Source organism: Rhinolophus sinicus, linkage group LG03, assembly GCF_036562045.2.
Source record: "Rhinolophus sinicus isolate RSC01 linkage group LG03, ASM3656204v1, whole genome shotgun sequence".
NCBI classification, from domain to species: Eukaryota; Metazoa; Chordata; class Mammalia; order Chiroptera; family Rhinolophidae; genus Rhinolophus; species Rhinolophus sinicus.
In genome coordinates this window covers 101,967,945-101,990,305 of record NC_133753.1, presented here as the reverse complement: position 1 = coordinate 101,990,305, position 22,361 = coordinate 101,967,945, and the positions used below count along the sequence as shown (strand labels likewise).

At 43.7% G+C, this 22,361-nt stretch overlaps 1 protein-coding gene and 1 pseudogene across 1 annotated transcript; both read right to left on the bottom strand.

The window, feature by feature from the left end:
• Positions 1-1,830: 1,830 nt before the first annotated feature.
• Positions 1,831-3,183, bottom strand: LOC109441011 (succinate dehydrogenase [ubiquinone] cytochrome b small subunit, mitochondrial; annotated as a pseudogene).
• A 7,224-nt stretch (positions 3,184-10,407) lies between these two features.
• CCL26 (C-C motif chemokine ligand 26) lies at positions 10,408-14,813 on the bottom strand. The gene is made up of 3 exons (XM_019720004.2): positions 14,544-14,813; positions 14,342-14,456; positions 10,408-10,663 (listed from the first exon to the last, which is right to left on the bottom strand). Exons 1-3 carry the CDS (start codon positions 14,614-14,616, stop codon positions 10,567-10,569), a joined length of 285 nt encoding a protein of 94 aa, XP_019575563.2. The 5' UTR covers positions 14,617-14,813; the 3' UTR covers positions 10,408-10,566.
• Between the last annotated feature and the right edge of the window lie 7,548 nt (positions 14,814-22,361).

Here is a 22,361-nt window from a genome sequence, read left to right as displayed (position 1 = left end):
ATTCGGAAGACAAGGTAGCAGAAAATACCCAATTGGAACAGCAAAAAGAAAAAAGAGAATCCAAAAAATGAGGATAGTTTCAGAGTCCAGAGTGCTAACCATTACACTATATGGCCAAATTGAGGATAGTTTCAGAGACCTCTGTGACAACATCACGGTAACAACATTCACATCACATTGGGTACCAAAAGGAGAAGAGAGAGAGAAAGGGACTGAGAATTTATTTGACGAAATAATGACTGAAAACTTTCCTAACCTGGCAAAGGAAATAGACATACAAGTCCAGGAAGTGCTTTGAGTCCCAAACAAGATGAACCCAAAGAGGCCCACACCAAGACACATCATAATTAGAATGGCAAAGGTTAAAGACAAAGAGAGAATCCTAAAAGCAGCAAGAGAAAGGCAACTAGTAACCTATAAGGGAGCTCCCATAAGATTGTCAGATGATTTCTCAACAGAAACTTTGCAAACCAGAGGGATTAGCAAGAAATATTCAAAGTGATGAGAAGAAAGGACCTACAACCAAGATTACTCTACCCAGCAAAGTTATCATTTAGAATGGAAGGACAGATAAAGAGCTTTCCAGACAAGAAAAAGCTAAAGGAGTTCATCACCACCAAACCAGTATTACAAGGAATGTGAGAAGGAGTTCTTTAAGATGAAAAAAAAAAAAAAAAAAGACAGGGCCGCCGGTTGGCTCAGTTTGTTAGAGCGCAGTGCTCATAATACCAAGGTCACCCATTCAATTCCCACATGGGTCAGTGAGCCGAGCCCTCCACAACTAGAGTGAAAACAACGACTTGACTTGGAGCTGAGTTGTACCCTCTACAACTAGATTGAAAAACAATGACTTGACTTGGAGCTGATGGGTCCTGGAAAAACACTGTTCCCCAATATTCTCCAATAATTTTTTTTAAAAAGATAAAAAATATGAATAATAAAATGGCAATAACTACCTATCTGTCAGCAATTGCTTTCAATGTAAGTAGATTAAATGCTCCAATAAAAAACATAGGATGGCTGAATGGATAAGAAAACAAAACCCTTATATATGCTGCCTACGAGAGACTCACTTCAGATTGAAAGACACACACAGACTAAAAGTAAAGGGATGGAAAAAGTTATTTAGTGAAAATGGAAACGAAAAAAAGAAACTGGGGTAGCAATACTTATACCAGACAAAATATACTTTAAAACTAAGGCTATAACAAGAGACAAAGAAGGACCCAGTAATCCCACTCCCTGGTATTTATCCGAAGAAACCCAAAAGGCTACTTTGAGGGAACATGTGCATCCATCCATATGTTCATTGCAGCATTGCTTATAATGGCCAAGATGTGGAGGCAACCTGGGTGTTTTTTGATAGAAGAATGGATAAGGAGGGGGTGGTACATATATACAGTGGAATACATTGCTCAGCTAGGGAAGGGAATGGGTTCTCCCCATCTGTGGCGGCATGGATGGACCTGGAGGGTATTGTGCTGAGTGGAGTATGTCAGACAGAGAAACACAGATGCAATTTGATTTATCTTATACATGGAATCTAAAGAACAAAATAAACAGCCAAAACAGAAACAGACTAATAGATACAGAAAACATTTTGATGATGCCAGATGGGAGGGTGGTTGGGGGGGTGGGTGAAAGGGGGAAGGGATTAAGAAGTACAAACTCTGGGTGGTGAGCACACAATACGATCTATAGATGATGTATTATAGAATTGTACACTTGAAAACTATGTAATTTTACTAACTCTTGTCACCTCAATAAATTTAATTAAAAAAACAAAACAAAGGCTGCCAGTTAGTTTAGTTCGTTAGAGTGCTGGTGCTCTTTTTTTTTTTTTTTTTTTTATGTCGAATTTTATTTTTTTTAAAAACTTTGTTTTCATACAATACATTTTCACATTAGATTCCCACAGTGGGAAAAATAATAATGTATTATTTAAAGTCTTATATTTGTGGACAGATTATCTCAAGAAAAGTAAAATGAACACATTTGAGGATTAAATCTCAGTTTAGAATCTGTTATAGTTTGATGCATCTAATATGGAACCTCTTCCCTACATGGAATTTTTCTATATTCAGAAGTTCTTCAGGCTCTTTTTCTTAGGATTTAGATATTAGTAATGTGAAATATCAGCATTTCCTAATTTTAAAGTTTCTTAAGGACACACAACCATGAGTAACTGGTATCAACTGAACAGAGGGGGAAGTTTTCAAACATTTAGCACTGCTTAAGTGTCTGCAGTCTTTACTTATGAATTAAAAGTCTTTTCTTTTCTCCATCATTCCCAAGACAAATACAGAAGTTTGATCAGGTAGTGATAGTAATAAAGCTGAATTTCTTTTAAGAGTTTGATAAATTAAAATGCAAAAGCTCATACATATGTTTAGTTATGATGTGACATATGTTTAGTTATGATGTGAGTCTTGTGAGAAGCTGGGAGACAACCCCATTAACTCATCAGAATAAGGAACTCGGTCTCACAATTTCTTGAATACAATTCCTCATAAACCTTTTCCTCAAAGATTACATTGTAAGACTAACCAGGTGATTGGGAGAAGAGATTTATCTCACCAATGGAATTATCTTTTATTTCCTTCTTATGTGAGTAGAATGGCATGACAGAGCAGAGGCAAAGAGGTGTACAATCAATTCTCAACATACGAAGTCAAGAAAGTCAGAGCTTCCATAGCATGGCAACAGCTTTGCAGATGCCCACATCATGATAGTTGAAATAACAAAGCCCAGCAAATGTTAAGGCTGAGAGTGCCAAAATGCCTGCCTTGGCAGCTTTCTGCCATGCACTCGCTTGCACATAGTCAGTAGCAACTTGTCCAAGGCCCCAGTGACTGTGGAGAGTGAGGACTGCAGCCAGCGAGTAGTCCATTGCAGAGGAAGGATTCAAATAAGCAGCTGGAAGTAGGCCCAGGAGCAAAACACTGACAACCCTCTCACCAGTCCAGTGGAGAGACGCAGCCTTGGAACCAGAATGGCGGCTGGGTGACAGGTGAATGTGCTGTGTTCCACACCATCCTGGGGTAGGTCGGTCCTGGAGAAATGCTGAGACGTGAGCAGGTCTGACCACTGAGGTTCGGAGGAGAACTTGGCCTCCTTGGGCACTGCAAAGGACACTCAGTCTCCAGATACACGCCATGTCGCTACTTGCTGGTGCTCTTAACAACAAGGTTGCCGGTTCTATCCCCACCTGGGCCACTGTGAGCTGCGCCCTCCACAACTAGATTGCAACAACTATTTGACTTGGAGCTGATGGGTCCTGGAAAAACACACTTAAATAAATAAAAGTTTAAAACAAAACAAAACAAATAAACAAGAAGTATAAATTGGTTGTTACAAAGTATTCATGAGGATGGAGGGTATAGCATATGGATTATAGTCAATAATATTGTAATAACTATGTATGGTGTCCAGATAGGTACTAGATTTATCAGGGTGATAGATGGGAGGGGGTTGAGGGGCAGGGTGAAAAAGGTGAAGGGATTAAGAAGTACAAATTGGTAGTTACAAAATCATCATGGGGATGTAAAGTAAAGCACAGGGAATATAGTCAATAATATAGTAATATCTATATATAGTGCCAGGAGTGTGCTAGACTAGTCAGGGGTATCACTCCTTAGATTATATAAATGTCTAACCATATGCTGTACACCTGAAATTAATATAAAATAATATCGACTGTCAACTGTAACTGAAAAATTAAAAAAGGAGGGAAGGTGAAGGGCAATAAGTGGTCCAAATTTCCAGGTATAAAACAAATAAGTCATAGGGATGTAATGTGCAGCATAGGGAATATAGTCAATAATACTGTGATAGCATAATGTGGTATCAGATGGTTGCTGGACTCTCTCTGGTGATCACTTCTTTAGGTGTATAAATGTTGAATAACTATTATGTACACCTGAAACTCATAAAATTATGTTATATATATATATATACATATATATACACATATATATATACATATATATGTGTATATATATATATATATATATATATATATATATATATATATATATATATATATTATATATATATATATATATATATATATATATATATATATATATATATATATATTTATTGGGGAAGGGGAACAGGACTTTATTGGGGAACAGTGTGGCTTCCAGGCCTTTTTTCCAAGTCAAGTTGTTGTCCTTTCAATCTTAGTCGTGGAGGGGGCCATTCAGCTTCAAGTTGTTGTCCTTTCAGTCTTAGTTGTGGAAGGCGCATCTCAGCTCCAGGTCCAGTTGCCGTTGCTAGTTGCAGGGGGCGCAGCCCACCATCTCTTGTGGGAGTCGAACCAGCAACCTTGTGATTGACAGGACGTGCTCCAACCAACTGAGCCATCCGGGAGCTCAGCAGCAGCTCAGCTCAAGGTGCCATGTTCAATCTTAGTTGCAGGGGGCAGAACTCACCATCTCTTGCAGGACTCGAGGAATTGAACTGGCAACCTTGTGGTTGAGAGCCCACTGGCCCATGTGGGAATCGAACCAGCAGCCTTTGGAGTTAGGAGCACGGAGTTCTAACCGCCTGACCCACTGGGCCGGCCCTGTTAACTATATTTTTAATAAAAGTATTTTTTAAAATGGCTACTATCAAGAAAGTGAGAAGACAACCCAGAGAATGGGAGAAAATATTTGCAAGTAATATATCTAATAAGGGTCTAGTATCCAAAATATATAAAGACCTCTTATAAATCAATAATGAAAAGGCAAAGGCAAAAAGTTTGAGTAGACATTTCTTCAAAGAAGACATACATGACCAATAAGCACATGAAAAGATGCTCAACATCATTAGTCATAAAGGAAATACAAATCAAAACCATAATGAGATGACACTTCACATCTTACTAGGATGATTTATCAAACAAACAGATAACAGCAAGTGTTGACAAGGATATGGAAAACTTGGAACCCTCATACATTGCTAGTGATGATGTAAACTGGTTCAGCTGTTATGAAAAACAGTTTGGGGTAGTTTTTCAAAACGTTAAATATAGAGTTACCACACACCCAGCTATTTCACCCCTACATATGAGGTCTGACAATTAAGTTCGCGATCTCATCCTAGAAAACCTGCCACACACCTCATTGCTGAATATCACTACGGTCACCTTCGGAGTACTCCCCTTGGGAAGCTATGCACTGACACAAGCGCCTAGTCCACCCTTCAAAGCAATTTTGGAACTCTTTTTCTGGAATGGCCATCAGAACTGTCATCGTATTACCCTTCATGTACTGGATGTCATCAAAATGTTTTCCTTTCAGTATTTCCTTTATCTTCGGGTAAAGAAAGAAGTCACTGGAGGCCAGATCAGGTGAGTAGGGAGGATGTTCCAATACAGTTATTTGTTTACTGGCTAAAACTCCCTCACAGACAGTGCTGTGTGAGCTGGTTGGTGCATTGTTGTGTGCAAGAGCCATGAATTGTTGGTGAAAAATTCGGGTTGTCTAACTTTTCCACGCAGCTTTTTCAGCACTTCCAAATAGTCAGCTTGGTTAACTGTCCAGTTGATACAAATTCATAATGAATAATCCCTCTGATATAAAAAAAAGTTAGCAACATCGTTGCAACAAGTTCATGAACTTAATTGTCAGACTTTGTATATACTCAAGAGAAATGAAAACATGTTCATAACAAAAACTTGGACACCAATGTACAGCATTACTCGCAATAGCCAAAAACTGGAAACAACCCAAATATCCTTCAACTGATGGATGGGTAAACAAAAGGTGGTATAATCCACACAACAGAATATTTTTTAACCATAAAAATGAATGAAGTACTGATATATGCTGCAATATGAATAAATCTTGAAAATATGTCAAGTGAAAAAAGCCAAATGCAAAAGGCTACATATTGTATGATTCCATTTATATGAAATGTTCAAAATAGGAAAATCCATAGAGACAGGAGTAGATTAGTATTTGCCAGGGCTGAAGGGAGGGGAGAATAGGGAGTGACTCCTAATAGCTATGTGGTTTCTTTTCGGGCTGATGAAAGTATTCTGGAATTCATAGTAATGATGGTTGCACAACTTTGTGAATCTACTAAAATCACTAAATTTTACACTTTAACATGGTGAATTTTATGGTGTGTGAATTATATCTCAATAAAAAATAAAATTTTAGAAGTCAATTGTATTATGAAACAGACGGGATAGAAATAGCCCCACACAAGAACTGAGTTGCAGAGCTGCAGGTGGCTCAGTTGGTTAGAGTGCAGTGCTCATAACACCAATGTCACCAGTTCGATTCCCACATGGGCCAGTGAGCTGCGCCCTCCATAACTAGAGTGAAAACAATGGCTTAACTTGGAGCTGATGGGCCCTGGAAAAACACACTGTTCCCCAACATTCCCCAATTAAAAAAAAAAAGAACTGAATTGCAAAAACTATTCAATGGAGGAATAATACGATAGTTATTTTAATAAATGGTGCTGGAGCAATTGAGTATCCATAGATAAATAAACAAACAAACCAACCTGGACCTAAATCTCATACCTAAACAAAAGTTAATCCAAAATGCACCATAGATTTAACTGTAAATGAAAAATTATAAAACTTTTAGGAGAAAACAGAAAAAAATCACTGGGACTTAAGCTTGGTGAAGAATTCTTAGGAATGACACCAAAAACATGGAGAAAAATAAAAAAATTAAACTTTATCCAAATTAAATATTGTGGTCTATGCAGGATCCTCCTGTTAAAATGAAAAGACAAACTACAGACTGGGAAGAAACATTTGCAAACCGCGTATTGATAAAGGACTCATCCAAACTCAACAGTGAAGACAAGAAACCTAATTAGAAAACGGACAAAAACACAAGAGACATTTCACCGAAGAAGAAATATGCAAATAAGCACATGAAAACATGTTCCACTTCACTAGCCAATAGGGAAATGAAAATTATGGCCACAATGACTATTTATCACTACACAGCTATTAGGTCAGCTAAAATAAAAAAATATCAAATGCTAGCAAGGATGACCAGAAATTACATCTTTGGTTGGAATGTAAAATGATACAATCACTCTGGAAAATTGCTTGGCAGTTTCTTAAAAAACTAAACATACGCTGTGACCCAGCAATTGCATTCCTGGGCGTGTACCCCAGAGAAATAAAAACGATGCCCACACAAGAACCTGTATGTACATGATTGTTCTTAGCAGCTTTATTTATAATAGCCCCCAACTGAAAACCTACAAGAGGAGAAAAACGAAATAAACTGCGGTACATCATACCGTGGGATACCACTCATCAGTGAGAAACAATGAACTATTGATACACACAACCACTTGGATGTATCTCAAGGGCATTGTGTGAAGCTAAAAAAGCCAAACTAAAGTCACATACTGTATGATTCCATTGATATAACATTCTTGAAATGACACAATTATAGAGAAGGAGAACAGACTAGTCGTTGCTGGGGTTAATGAGGGTGAGGAGGAGGCAATGACTATAAAGAGATAACACTAGGGGATTTTTGTGGTGATGGAATCATTCTGTATCTTGGTTGTAATGGTGGCTACATGAATCTACGCATGTCATAAAATGACAGAACCATACAGACACTTCATACCCATGTCAATTTCCTGGGTATGCTATTGTATTATAGTTATGTAAGATGAAACTCTTAGGGAAAACTGGATAAAAGATAAACCCAACTTTTCTGTACTACTTGTGCAACTTCTTGTGAATTTATAATTACTTTTTTAAATAATTACTTTTTTAAAACTTATTTAGGCTATATAGACATAGGCATCCTAGGGTTGATAGGTAGATAATATTCATATTTATCATTAATATTTTATGAGAAAACACTGCCCAATATGAAGGCATTTCATTTACCCAGTGCCAACAGTCTATGAGGTGTTGCACAGTATTTAATTTTCCAAATAACATAAACTTACCTCGCTAAATAACGTTAAAACATTTACTGAGCATTTTCCCAAAACATATTAAAATTGTCTGTGCTTTGTTGCACAAACAAAAATGTAAGGCGGCAGGATAACTCAGTTGGTTAGAGCGTGAGCTCTGAGCAACAGGGTTGCTGGTTTGATTCCCACATGGGCCAGTGAGCTGCGCCCTCCACAACTAGAGTGAAGACAACGAGCTGCCGCTGAGCTGCCACTGAGCTTCCGGTTGGCCAGATGGCTCAGTCGGTTAGTGCTCTCAACAACGAGGTTGCTGGTTCGACTCCCGCAAGCGATGGTGGGCTGCGCCCCCTGCAACTAGATTGACAAACGGCAGCTGGACTTGGAGCTGAGCTGCGCCCTCTGCAACAAAGATTGAAAGGGCACAACTTGACTTGGAGCTGACGGGTCCAGGGAAAAAATACACTGTTCCCCAATAAAGTCCTGTTCCCCTTCCCCAATAATAATAATAATAAAACCTTAAAAGAAAAACGTAAGGCAGAATTCAATATCAGGGTCAGTTCAGGGGTTAGGGGCCTGCCAGGCAGTCAGCTGTAAATATTGACTCAGTATCTTTCTTCCTTTTTTTTTTTAAGCCACCAAAATGGGTTTATTTTTGTCACTGAACATGCACAAAACTACAATTGTATCATTACTTTGGTTTCCTTAAATATTACTTAAGTATGCATTAAAAATATATGTTTAAAGTTAAAAGAAATGTAACATTTTCAAGAAGTCCTCTGTAAAAACTCCTTTTCAATATACTTTCCTGCTTTGTTAAATACGTAAATAACTTAATCTATAGTTATAAATAAAACAATTAACTCTTACGCCCTAAAAGTATATACAAATTTTGAAGCTTGACAAAAGTGATCTCTTTTTTCTTTTTTTTAAGATTTTTATTGGGGAAAGGAAACAGGACTGTATTGGGGAACAGTGTGTATTTCCGGGACTTTTCCAAGTCAAATTGTTGTCCTTTCAATCTTAGTTGTAGAGGGCATGGCTCATCTCCAGGTCCAGTTGCCGTTTTCTTCAATCTAGTTGCAGGGGGCGCAGACCACCATCCCTTGCGGCAGTCGATGAGTGGAACTGGCAACCTTGTGGTTGAGAGTCTGCGCTCCAACCGTCAGCGCAGCTCATTGACTACATTCTAGTTGCGGAGGGCGCAGCTCGCTCGCTGGCCCACATGGGAATCCAACCGACAGGCCCGTTGCCCAGAGCTTGCACTCTAACCAACTGAGCCACCCGTCTGCCCCAAAAGTGATCTCTTTGTGATTTTATAAATACTTGAAATAACGTGCAGTATTTGCAGTATTTATTATAAAATAAAAGACTTACCATCACAAGTTCTTATTGCCCCTCTCACCCAGTTCTCCCAACAATAGACCTTCCAGGGCACTTGATGAAGATTCATGCATTTAAAATGTCAAAATGTTCTAAACACTAGATTTTTAAAACAGTACAGAAAGTTGCCATTTAAATATTACTAAGCCTTACTAAAATCACTTCAGTTTGTCTGAAGAACAAGAAATGCTTCTAGCACAAGGCTCATACCAACATGGGTCAGGGAGCTGCGTCCTCCACAACTTAGACTGAGAAACAATGGCTTGAATCGGACTTGGGGGCGGGGGAGGGGAAAACTGCTTCTAAAGAGTAAATGCTTGTACTATCATTTAAATGGAAGCTAACAAAGTCTAAAATAAAACCAGATTAAATTGTATTAGTCTTGGGAAAAATATTCCATTGAGATTCTGCTATAGAAATAGAATCACTACTATCCTAAATTTTCTAAAATTTATTTTGAACCAAACTTTGATTAGTTGAAACTTTCAGGGTAGAAATAATGACACACAAAAATGATCTTAGACATTACAGAACATTTGATTAGTTTTACTCTAATGACTGGAAATCTCTTTTTTTAAATAAAAATTTTATTGGGGAATATTGGGGAATAGTGTGATTTTCCAGGACCCATCATCTCCATGTCAAATCTTGTTTTCAATCTAGTTGTGGGGGACACAGCTCACTGGCCCATGTGGGGATCAAACCAGAGACGGGAGTGTTGAGCACTGCGCTCTAACCACTGAACCAACCGGCCACCCTTAATGACTGGAAATCTTTATTCCTTCAGAAAATAGTCACATATTTATTGAATAACATCTCCTGTTTAGTGATTAGATAACCATTAGTTGTCTATTTAGTTATTAGATAACCACTCAAGATATATTAGGTAAGCACTCAAATTATTTTTATGTAATAAAACTGAAAAGAGTTTTGCATGTTGAAAATGCTTCATAACGCATTACTTTTTAGGCTGTCGTTTTCAGAGTATAAAACCACCTTCGGGTTCACTGCCCCTGGGAACTCCACTGCTGCCCCTGAGCTTCTGCTACTCACCACCGTGGAGGCCGAGGAAGACCTCAGTTTCTTTTCTTTTGTCAGGTTTATTGAATAAGAATATTTATGAGTAAGTCCAATTTTTATGAAAAACCTTTATTAAAGAAAACTCTGGTGGAAAATGCCTTTCCTCCCCACCAGGTCCATGAAGCCATCTGTTGAAGAAATTCTCCAGGCTCCGCCAAGAACAGGACCAAGAGCAGAGCCTAGGTCCTGGGGCTGAAAATTCAGCGGTCACAGCCGTTGCTGAGCTCGCAGTAAAGAAATGTATTTTTGCACCCACTTGTCCTTCGGATCGGTACATACTTTCTGGCCTCTTTTGGTAGTGAATCTGTGGGAAAAGAGACGCTGAGAGTCAATGCTGAGAACTTCCGTCTTCTGGAAAGGGATGGGAAAGGAGGGGCAGCCGCCTGACTTCCCTCTTCTCAAACTGCTGGTCTCTCCCCTTGCCGCACCTCTATTGCACTGTCCCTGCTCCCTCTTTTGGCCCTTGCCCTCCCTCCTCTCCAATATCCTGCTTTCCCCAGGAAACCACGTTTTCAGGCGCGCCTCCCCCAGGAAGCATTTTCCAACAGCTCTAGTCCGAAGCACTAACCAGTACCGTGCCTTTTAACAGTTTTCACTGAGATGTAATTCACACATCATACAGCTTACTCATTTAAAGTGTATAATTGGAATTCAGTTTTTAGTGTATCTATAGATGATACAGCCATCACTACTATCAATTTTGGAACATGTGCATCACCTCCCAAAAAGGAACCTCATATGCATTCTGCCACTTAATTTGTAAGCACATTATCATGGGTTGTTCGCCAGGATTCTTGTGCATTTCTTCCTAGGATTCCTGATTCCCGCTGTGAGCTCATTAAGATTGGGGGATCTGGTTAACGTCCCTGAATCTCCTCCAGCCTCCTGTACCCTGAGAACACTCAGACGTGACGTGAGCCTAGATCGGGGCCCTCTAGCCTGGAGCACCTGGCAGCACCCAGAGATGTTTTCAGGGCTGTCAGGCAGGCCCCAGTACATGCAGGGGAGAAGAGCCAAAAGAATGGGAAAATAGAGAGAAGCAAGAGTTTTGTGGACATGTGAAAAGGTGGCTGCACATAGCTTTGATATGGATCCTGTTGAGAGATGGGCATCTTGAATTTTGGCCAGTCTGAGGGACTTGTCGACCAACAGAGTGTGGCAGAAGTGAGTGACACTATGTGACTTCATAGGCTAAATCAGAAAAGATGGTGGAGCTTCTGCTGGTTTGCTGGATCACTGGTGCTGAAACCTGGAATCACCTGGTAAGGACTCCTACCCCAGGTCACCACACTGTGAGGGAGTCTAAACTAGTCCTACAGGGAAACCACACACACACAGAGGCCCCGAAGACAGAGATGCTGCCAGCCCCAGCGGTTCCAGCTCCAGCCCCTCCTGACACATGAAAGACTCCAAGCCAAAACCATCCAGCCAAGCCTTTCTGGAATTTCAGACCCACAGAAACTACATGAGATAAGAAACGGGGCCATTGTCTTAAGCCCCTAAGTTCTGGGGGTGGTTTATTATACAACCATAGATAACTGACATAAACCTCTCACCTTCCTTTTACAAATGAGGAAACTTGACTTGCCCAAGGTCACACAGCTTATAAGTGAGAGAGCCACTGCTCTGAGGCCAGCTCAGGGCTCTTCACCTGCAGTTGGTTAAGTGTTGATGACTCTAAACCTCCAGAAAGCCAATCAAGACACAAAGGAGAAGACCCAGGGCATCCTGAGCCCTGGAGTGCCCTCCCCCAGCCCCCCACCATGTCTAGGCACTTGAGTGCCTCTTTCCCATCCTTAACGGTCCCAAAACGATGGCATTTAAGTTGGCTTCTGGAGTCCTTTCTTTCCCCTTCTGCACCATTCTCTCATGCTCAGGAAGCCCCATGTCCTGGAGAGTAGTGACCACCCCTTCCCTGTGTGTATTTGCACTTAATTAAAGATGCTCCCATTTGTTGAATGTTCACTGTGTGGAGGCATAGCACTAAATGCTTTGCATATATTACCTTGTTTAGTCCTGCCAGGGGGCCTGTGAGGTGTGTGTCATCTCTCCTGCTACCAATGAGTCTGGCGTGACCCGGCTCCTGTTTACCTGTCTGCCTCGTCAGTGACATGGTCCTCTTCTCACCCCCACCTGCTGCTCCCTCTGCCTGGTGCATGCCTGCTCCTTCCTGCCCCCTTTACCTGGGCTACTTCCACTGATCCTTGAGGGTCTTGGTGTAAATATCACTTCCTCCGAGATACTCTCCTGACACCGAGTTAGTCCTCCTGAGACTATGACGAAGAGTGGCAGAATATGCCATCCCAAACTATGCCACTTTGGCATAGGATTATTTTGAGCTAAAGTCACTTAAAAAAAAATTCAGGTGCCAGAATGGCTCTCTGACCTCCCCCTTTCTTCCTGGAAGCAGGAGATAAAACACTCATGTAAAAAAGGTCCTCCCTTATGGCAGAAATAGTGCCATTTGCGACAATATGGATGGATCTTTAGATTATTATGCTAAGCGAAATAAGTCAAACAAAAAAAGTGGAGAACCATATGATTTCACTGATATGTGGGGTATAAAACTGAAAACAACAAAGGAACAAGACAAACAAACAAAGAAACAAAAACTCATAGACATGGGCCAGCCCGGTGTCTCAGGAGGTTAGAGCTCCATGCTCCTAACTCCAAACGCTGCCATTTCGATTACCACATGGGCCAGTGGGCTCCCAACCACAAGGTTGCCGGTTCAATTCCTCGAGTCCCACAAGGGATGGTGAGCAGCGCCCCCTGCAACTAAGATTGAACACAGCACCTTGATCTGAGCTCCCGGATGGCTCAGTTGGTTGGAGCGTATCCTCTCAACCACAAAGTTGCCGTTTCGACTCCCGCAAGGGATGGTGGGCTGCGCCCCCTGCAACTAGCAACGGCAACTGGACCTGGAGCTGAGCTGCGCCCTCCACAACTAAGACTGAAAGGACTACAACTTGACTTGGAAAAAAGTCCTGGAAGTACACACTGTTCCTCAATAAAGTCCTGTTCCCCTTCCCCAATAAAATCTTTGAAAAAACAAAACAAAAAAACACTCATAGACACAGACAAGTTTAGTGGTTGCCAGAGGGTGATGGGGGGAGAGGAGTGGTAGATGAGGGTAAACGGGGTCAAATATATGGTGATGGAAGGAGAACTAACTCTGGGTGGTGAACACACAATGTGATATGTATGTAGATGATGTATTATAGAATTATACACTTGAAACCTATGTAATTTTACTAAGCATTGTCATCCCAATAAACTCTAATTTAACAAAAAATTTAAAAATGGTCCTCTCTGTACCAGGAGGAAAGAAACATCTTTATCACCAGAGATAGGGCATCAAGGCCAAGAGAATTCTGTAGAAAGAGACCTTGCCAAGATAACTTGTACCATCCTTTAGCGCCCCTCCCCCATACATTTTAGTTACTTTTCCATAATTGCCTCTCTTTGTTCAACTTAGTATAAAAATATTTAGTTTTCGTCACTTTTTTGGTCCTTCATTTTCCTATGAGGACTCCCATGTACGTGTAAAAATCTGTATGCTTTTCTCCTGTTTATCTGTCTATGTCAATTTAATTGTCAGGCCGAGCCTAAGAGGGCAGAGATTTTTCTCCCCTACAGTGACAAGCTCCCTCCTGCTTTCCCTCCTGCACCCATCACAACTGTGATTACCTATTTTGTGCAAACATCTTTTAATGCCTCATTTCCTGTGCTAGATGTAAGTTCTGTAAGAGCTGTCTTATATTCTCTTTTCTATTCAGCATTTAGCACAGTGCCTGGATTGTGCCTGGCCTGTGGTATGCGAATTAGGAAACCAAAGCTCAGAATCACACCTGTTAGTGGCAGAGGCGCGGTGGCAACCCAAGTTACCAGGCTCTCATCCTGAGGCTCATCCTGGCACTCCGGGGGCCTGCCCAGCACCCACCCAATTATGTGGCCGGTAGCCCAAAGGATAAATACTCACATCACAGCCCGCTGGGAACAGCTGCTCCTCGTGAATTCGTAGGTTTGCACCCTGTTCAAAGGCAGGGTCTTGTGGCTGAATCGTAAGCAGCAGTACCTGGCCACATCACTGCCGTCTATAAAACAGGGAGAGGAAGGGCCTTGGAGATGCCCCTTGGCTTCACTCCCAGTCCCCCCAGGAAGGGAGTGGGGCAGCTACATACGTGAGGCAGCTCCGAGGTGGACACTCAGGATGAAAACCAGGAGAACCCCAGGGGCTATGGGGAAGGTCTTCATGCTGCTGCAAGCCGAGCCCGTCACAGTCTTCACCCCAGTTCCTCCTGCTCTAACCAGAACCCCTTTTATGGGGATGAGCGCTCCCTATAAAAGGGGCAATCCCTGTAGTTAATTCCAGATAATTTTAAGTTGAGAACTTTGACCCCTATGGAGGAGCAACCGGACACCCAGGAGAAAGAGATTGGAAAGTGAGGAAATGTCATCTGGGGGAAGGGGCGGAGACAGGATACAATTGGAAGCCTCAGGCCCAGAATTATGTCAACACCTCCTTGCTAGAACAGCTAAAGCAGAAGGAACGAAATAATAATTCCAGTGAATTGATCTAAATTCCATCATAACACAGTTAGCTGTTCCAGATGAATTTCTGGCTCTTGGCCAAAGCTTTCCTTGCTTTCTAAACATTGCTGATCTCTTGGTGAAGTCTGGACAGTCTCAGGACATGCAGAGAGCAGCCTGACTAGGACAATGGACATTCAAGAATGTTCTCAGTGTCACACATCTCCCAACACAGGAGGTGCCAGAGCTGCCTGGGGCACTCAGAGCCCTCTCATCTGGCATAGGGACGCCAAGCCTGACAGAACAGCTCCATGGCCCCCAGTCTGAAAGATATACCTATTCTCTGTCCCTTCTTTGCTCCCTGGGTGGGGCTTTTTGGGAGGGGGACCCAGGACTATATATTGTAACCAGATTTGGCTGAGGTGGAGAAACTGAATTCTAGAAATGGGTAGTGACTTCTGCCAGGAGAGTCTTAAGGAGGGGCAGGCCGGGCTTTCAGACCCGAATCTCACAGCTGCACTCGGTCCTTCCCACTCCCCGACATGACCCCAGGCTTTAAAATTTTGAACTTAAGGTGTTTTTTTGTTTGTTTGTTTGTTTGTTTGTTTGTTTTAAAAAGGCCACTAGCCATCTAGAACCATAGACTTTTTCCAGGCTAACTGGGACTTTTAAACACCCTCAGACTGTTTTGACACCTCTGAGTGACTTGAACTTGTCTCAACCTAGGACAGCTCTGTGTGGGGCAAAATGCTTTTAAGTTCTTTTTAAATTTTGGGTGAAATCTGTACTCATATTGCTTCTATCTATAGACCCAGTTCTACACTAATATGTCTAATTTCTCTTCTTTTGGAAGATGAGGAAATTGAGGTTTCGGCAGATTTGTTGTTTTAGTTTGGGTTCCCCAAGAGCAGGCCCTGCGACAAGGATTCCAACGCAAGCAATTCACGAGGGAGGTGATTCCAGAAGACGCCAGTAGAGGAGGGGGTGTTACTGGAGAGGGGGGGCCCTTCTCAGGGTGACGTCTGGGCTTGGCTTTCACACTGGGGGTCGAAACCAGAGGAGTCTGGTTAGCTTCCCACACCGGGTGTGGAACCCAGGCCTCAGAGAGGAAAGTCAGGGATCCTAGCCGCCACGTTCCCGGGGTGGGCCCTCCTCAGTGCGATGTCCAGGTTCTTGGCATCTTGAGCAAAGAATTGAATGAGACACAGCAGTAAAGTGGTGAAAAAGTTTATTAGAAAAGATAGCACACTCCAAAGAATTAGGAGCAGGCTGAGCACGAAGAAAAGCGGCTCAAGGCTCAAGGCTCAAGGTGTCATTATTATCAGGAGAGAAAGTACACTCCAAAGGGTTTGGAGCAGCCCTGAGCAAAGGCAAGACTCGAGAGGGAGCCTGGGGTTTTATCTTTTCTTCTCTAGGGTGGGCTGCTCCTCTCCAGGCCCAGGACCGCCTGATTGACACCTGTGATAGACAAGGGGCTATTACCGTGTTTCCCCAAAAATAAGATCTAACCGGGAAATAGCACTAGCATGATTTTTCAGGATGCTCATAATACAAAATAAGCCCTAATATGTCTTTTGGAGCAAAAATTAATATAAGACCAGGTCTTTTTTTCGGGGAAATACGGTAGGGCTTATTTTATATTATGAGCATTCTGAAAAATCATGCTAGTGCTATTTTCTGGTTAGATCTTATTTTGGGGGAAACACGGTACCTCACCCTCTTAGACTGCACATGTCTCTTCCCAAAGTTCAGTCTGTTATAATGATATTAATGAACTTCTGGGCATATGTACGACATTACAATGATGGTATAATGAGTGGTGGCCTCTTCCAGTGGTTAATGCTTAGGGCAGACAAGGAAGAATTTGGGAGGTCTCCAGGCGGTGCTCCCTGTAGATTGTGTTGGACATGCAGGAATGCAGAGACCCAATTACTTGTCTCTAACTGCCTGCCTTATTTCTCCTGAGAGATGTGATCCCCATAAATGTCTGTGGGGTGTTGAGGGACAGGAGGTCTGTTCTCCTGTATCTGCTTCAAGCTGAGAACGGGGTAGAGCTGTCCCTATCTAATGGGGATTCACGACACTCTCACCCTATCTGATCTTAAGTAAAAAGAGGGGGTCTCTTCTTCCTTGGTCGGTGTGCACTGGAATCCTCACTGGGATATAATTCGTATCCTGATTGCCCCTAGATGAGGAGAGACAGATGTTAGTTAACAAATTAAAGCACTGCTCCAAAAATAGGACTCAAATCCCAATTATCGTAATCTCACCCAGGGTTGGGTATAGACTGGCCTGAGGAGTGCTAAAACCCACTTGGTCTCTGAGATAGTGTTTATTTATCCAAGCGTTAAGTCTGGAATGGTCTGAGGGAATGTTGGGCTACAATGATTACAGTTAACAAGGGGCTAAGGAGCTAAGAAACTAGGGAAAAGGAGACTTAAAATTCCTATAGTAGGGTGGCCGGATGGCTCAGCTGGTTAGAACGCAAGCTCTGAACTACAGGGTTGCCGGTTCGATTCCCACATGGGCCAGCAAGCTGTGCCCTCCACAACTAGACTGAAGACAATGAGCTGCTGCTGAGCTGCTGGTGGGGTGGCAGGATGGCTCAGCTGGTTAGATTCGTGAGCTCTTAACAAGGTTGACAGTTAAATTCCCACATGGGATGGTGGGCTGCGGGGCAACTAAAGATTGAAAACGGCCACTGGACTTGGAGCTGAGCTGCGCCCTCCACAACTAGATTGAAGGACAACGACTTGGAGCTGATGGGCCCTGGAGAAACACACTGTTCCCCAATATTTCCCCTGCCCCCAAAACATTCCTATAGTGAGGGGACTTAAAATTTTTATAGTGAGGCTCTCCCGAATCAGGGGAAGCGAGGCAGAGGAGGGCAGGTGCCAATGGGAGGCGAGGCGGGTTGTCAAGCAGGTTACTGCCACCAGCAGCTGAAGCCCAGTTCTTCCGCGGGGTTCCAGGAGCCCATGGAAAACCAGCCCGAGTCGGCCCAGGTGCAGGGTAAGGAAGCGGGGACATTCACCCCCCGCTGTCTGCATGGCACTGGTGGCAGGCTATGTCCCATTCTCCTCGCTTGTCCTCTGAGCAGGCTGAACCTGCTCTGTGATCAGGAAAAGGCCCTTCAGGTGGAGTGAAGGGCGTCCTCAACAAGCAGCCTGTGACTCACAGAGGGGACTGATGAGGGGATGTGGGTGGGGCTCCAACAGCACCTGCTACAGCCATGATCATGCTTGCCCTCGAATGTTCTCTTCTTTGGGCTAAGCTCCCCTATGCCTTCAACTGCCCCGCTCCATCCTACTGGCCACCTCAACACACCAGTTTCAACTTTGATGAACTGGGGACCCAAATGTTTCATAAATGGGATACATAAACACTAATTATCAGGGGCTGATAAATAGTTAATAAATTGGATTATATTAAAATTTGGAATTTTTATTCATTAGAAGATTGAAAGGCAATGTGCAGGTTGGGAGATTTTTGCAATATATCCGTACTGGGTTGAAAAATGTCCCCCCATCCGTACTGCTGTGAAAAATGTCACAGCAACCCAGAACTCCAGAATGTGACCTTATTTGGAAAATAAGGACTTTGCTGTAGTTAGGAGGAAGTCATACTGCGGTTTATAAGAAGAAACATATATTTGGTCTATATCGCCTGGCACACAGCTCCTAAAACCCAGGTAATTTTCTGAGTGGTAAGAGCGATGGGAGCACCTTTTGTTATATTTGGTCTTTTAGCCTCAGTTCTTGAAATAGCTTTAAAGCAATGAAGGCAAAAGGAGTATCTTATTATTCTTACCTAGCCCCTCTCAAAGTCACTGCAACTGAGGGCAAGGAAGTCAGGGCATTCATCGTCTACCTCCCATTGCTGCCAGCTGAGGGCACTTGGACCTGCCCTGTGTGGGGGCCAAGGGGGACCCCTCAGGTGGAGGACCTCAGATGCATGTGGATAAAGGATGGAGGGAAGAGTGAGAATGGAAAGGTGAGTGCCGTGGGGATGTGGGCTGGGCAGTGTCTGCTGCATGAAGACTTGGGGGCTGGGACAGAACACCCTTTGGCTTGGAGCAGAATGCCCCATTCTGTATCGGCAAAGACGCTGCTCTCTGGACCTATGACCCATGTCACCTGCTCGGGGAAGCTTTCTTCCATCCTCCCTTCTGAGCTGGACTGGGTGGCCCTCCTCTGCTCCCACACAACCCAGTGCAGGATTGAATCACAGAGAGCGTCACCATCACTGTTTCACACACATCAGCTTACCTGCCTTCCTCTCTGGACGGTGAGTGCTTTTCACTCATTCCTTCACTGACTCATTCCTTCAACAAGTTTTTTGTGCTCTCTGCATTGTTCCAGATGTTGCGATCAAGAGTAAACATAACAGATGTGGTCTCTGCTGTCAGGATGTGTATATTCTATTAGAGGGAATTGACATCAAGCAGAAAACAATTACCCAATAAATTATGAATTATAGCTGGGGTGTTTGCTTTGACGGAGAAGCACGGGAGCTTTGAGAATGTATACTGAGGGCATCAGAATGAGGTGAGGGGATCATGAAAGTCTTCCTTTAAAGGAAGTGACCTTTGCACTCAGCCTTGAAGAACAAGGTGCTGGTTATTCTCCAGTGCATGCATCCATGTGCACCGGTGCGCGCACACACACACACACACACACACACACACACACACACCCGCAGCTCATCATTCTCTACACTCCTCTGCCCTGATAAGTGCTGGAGGACGACTTCCATGGACAGCATCCTCAGGCTTCCTAACCCGCTGGTGGTAACTCCTGGATTTTGCTCACCTTGCTCCCTCCCTGCCTGGCCATAACTCTGGCAGTGGTCTGTGTTTCTCCATGGAGCCAGCTCCCGTGGGGCGACCCCTTTGCTGCAGTGATAGCTCTCCTAGCTCTCTGGCTTCCATAACATTATTTTTGCTCATGCCCCTCACACCTAAAGATGGTAGCATCTTCCTGCCATTGCTAGTCTTTGGGTACCGCACCATCCCCGTGGGCTCTTAAACACACTGATCCCTGTACACTCCTTTCATTACAGTCTCTTTCTCTAGACCCTTTTGCATCTGCCATGTTTCTTACTGGGAACCTGACCAAAAAAAAAAAGACAGCAAGATTAATAGGATAGGAGGGCATTCCAGGGAGATTGAATGCATGTGCAAAGGCCCTGTGGCAGGAGGCAGCAGGGCATATTCAAGGAACTGAAAGAAGGCCAACATGATTGAGACAGAGAGCAGGGTGGGAGGTGAGAGGACTGAGATGGAGATGGGGAGGGGTGCAGGCTGGGGCGGATCAGGCAGGACCCTGTAGCAGCAGCTAACACTTGGGGCTGACTGCATGCCAGGTATTGGTCTATAGTTATTCACCCACATGAGCTCTCAACACAGCACTATATGGCAGGTCTGTTACTAGTCTCCTTTTACAGATGAGGAAACTGAGGCACACCTGGTAAGTGGTGAGAACGGGATACAAATGCAGGTAGCCCACACTCTTCATATCCAGACTCAAGCGAAGATCTGGGTTTTGTGGAAGCTAAAGCTTACTTAGTCTGGTGGCTTTCTTTTTAAAAAAGGACACAAAGCTACCTAATGAGGTACGGAGTTTTGGAAGGGGCGTGCAAGTGAGAGGCCCTGAGAGAAGCTTCCTGAGCTTCACAGAGAATCCCCACCAACTCTGCTCTACGGCCTCCTATACAGAGCATGTGTAGTATTTTCTTCTTTGTCCTAAACACATTTGGGAGACATTAAGGAGCTGAAGTAGGACCATGACAAGATTAAAGGAGGAATTTCTAAAGACACACCACCCCACCCATCCCCTGCCCCGGGAAGTTACAAGGAGGATGCACTAGAGAGGGACAAGGGGACATGTGGAAGACCAGTAAGAAGGCTCCTTGTCTCGCTTCACAAGCCTGCAGCACAATGTCCGCAACCTGGTTATTTCACGAATGTTTGTTGAGTTCTTCCAGGTGCCCAGGCACCATCCAAGGCCCTGGAGGTACATGGTGGACAAGACCCAGCCCAGCCCTTACTGAAACTAAGTAAATGGAAATGAAACCCCGTCTGCTGTCCCAGTGAGACCTAAACATCAGGGAGCAGAGAGAGGCCAGAGGAGGCACAGCGTCAGGGTTTCCCCAGCACTGGGCCTACCTCCGGGAGGTAGGCAGAGTCCTGGTTTGGGCCCATTAGAAATAAATACAGTCATGCACCAAGCACATAACAACATTTCAGTCAATGACAGACTGCATATATGACGGTGGTCCCATACGATTATAATGGAGCTGAGTAAGAAACGGAAGGATGTATGGTTCCGGAGGAATTTTTTTCTCTGACGGGAGTGATATCTGTGGTCTTGGCAACAGATTCCCTCTCACTCACAGCACCCCAATTTTGAGTGCACAGATTCCACCCCCGTCAGTCAGCCACATCCTGATTCAGCACAGAGGGGCCTGTCCCCCCAGCACTCCGTATTCAGAGGGCACCGCAGCCCTCCCAGATCTAGCCTGATGGTCTTCAGAGGCCGTGGCTGTAACTTCTTTGCTGAGGATCTCAGAGCCTGTACAAGGACACAGGCCCGCAGCAGCCACCTTAGCCACCTTCACGAGGATTACGTGCCACTGCCACTGTGACAAAAGCTTTCTGTGGTGGTGTGCAGCCAGCCTGTCCCTGTGCTTTGGAAATGTTTTCAGGTTGTAAGGATGGAAAGCATTAATACATTTATTTCTTCCCTCAGTTCAATGCCAGAGAGAGCCTTTGTGCCAGATTTGGAACCAAAAACAAATTTCCAAAGTCAAACCATTGAGTCCTTGGTTCTACACCCTCTCCATGTTAAACACCCTTTTCTAAAATGAATACCACAAAGTTCCTTAATCTGTCCACTGCTGCAACATGCAATAGCCAAAACCAGGTCGCCATGACACTCCCCTATGTTCCTTTATCTCTCCATCTTGATGTCTTACTCCTACGCATCCTCAGGCCACCTTTCACTCCCTCCCATCTGTCACTACTGTGGTGCTCTGTGCCTAGTCAGTTTCTCCTCAGTATTTCCAGTCACCCAGCCCACATCCCTGTTCATGGAGCAGCACTGACAGCTTTGATGTCCTATTTCTGACCCTAGTGGGAGGAAGTGGGGGCGGGGGGCTTGTGGCACAGTTCACAGCCTGCAGCAGTGTACAGTCATGTCCCGGCCTTCACCTTCACTCCCCACTCACTCACTGACTCACCCAGAACAACTTCCGGCCCTGCAAGCTCCATTCATGCTAAGTGCCCCAGACCATTTTTTGTCTTTAATACCATATTTTTACTGTGCTTTTTCTATGTTTCAATATGTTTAGGTACACAAATACCATTGTGTTACAATTGCCTACAGTATCAGCACAGTAACATGCTATACAGGTTTGTAGCCCAGGAGCTATAGGCTACCCCATACAGCCTAGGTGTGCAGCGGGCTGTA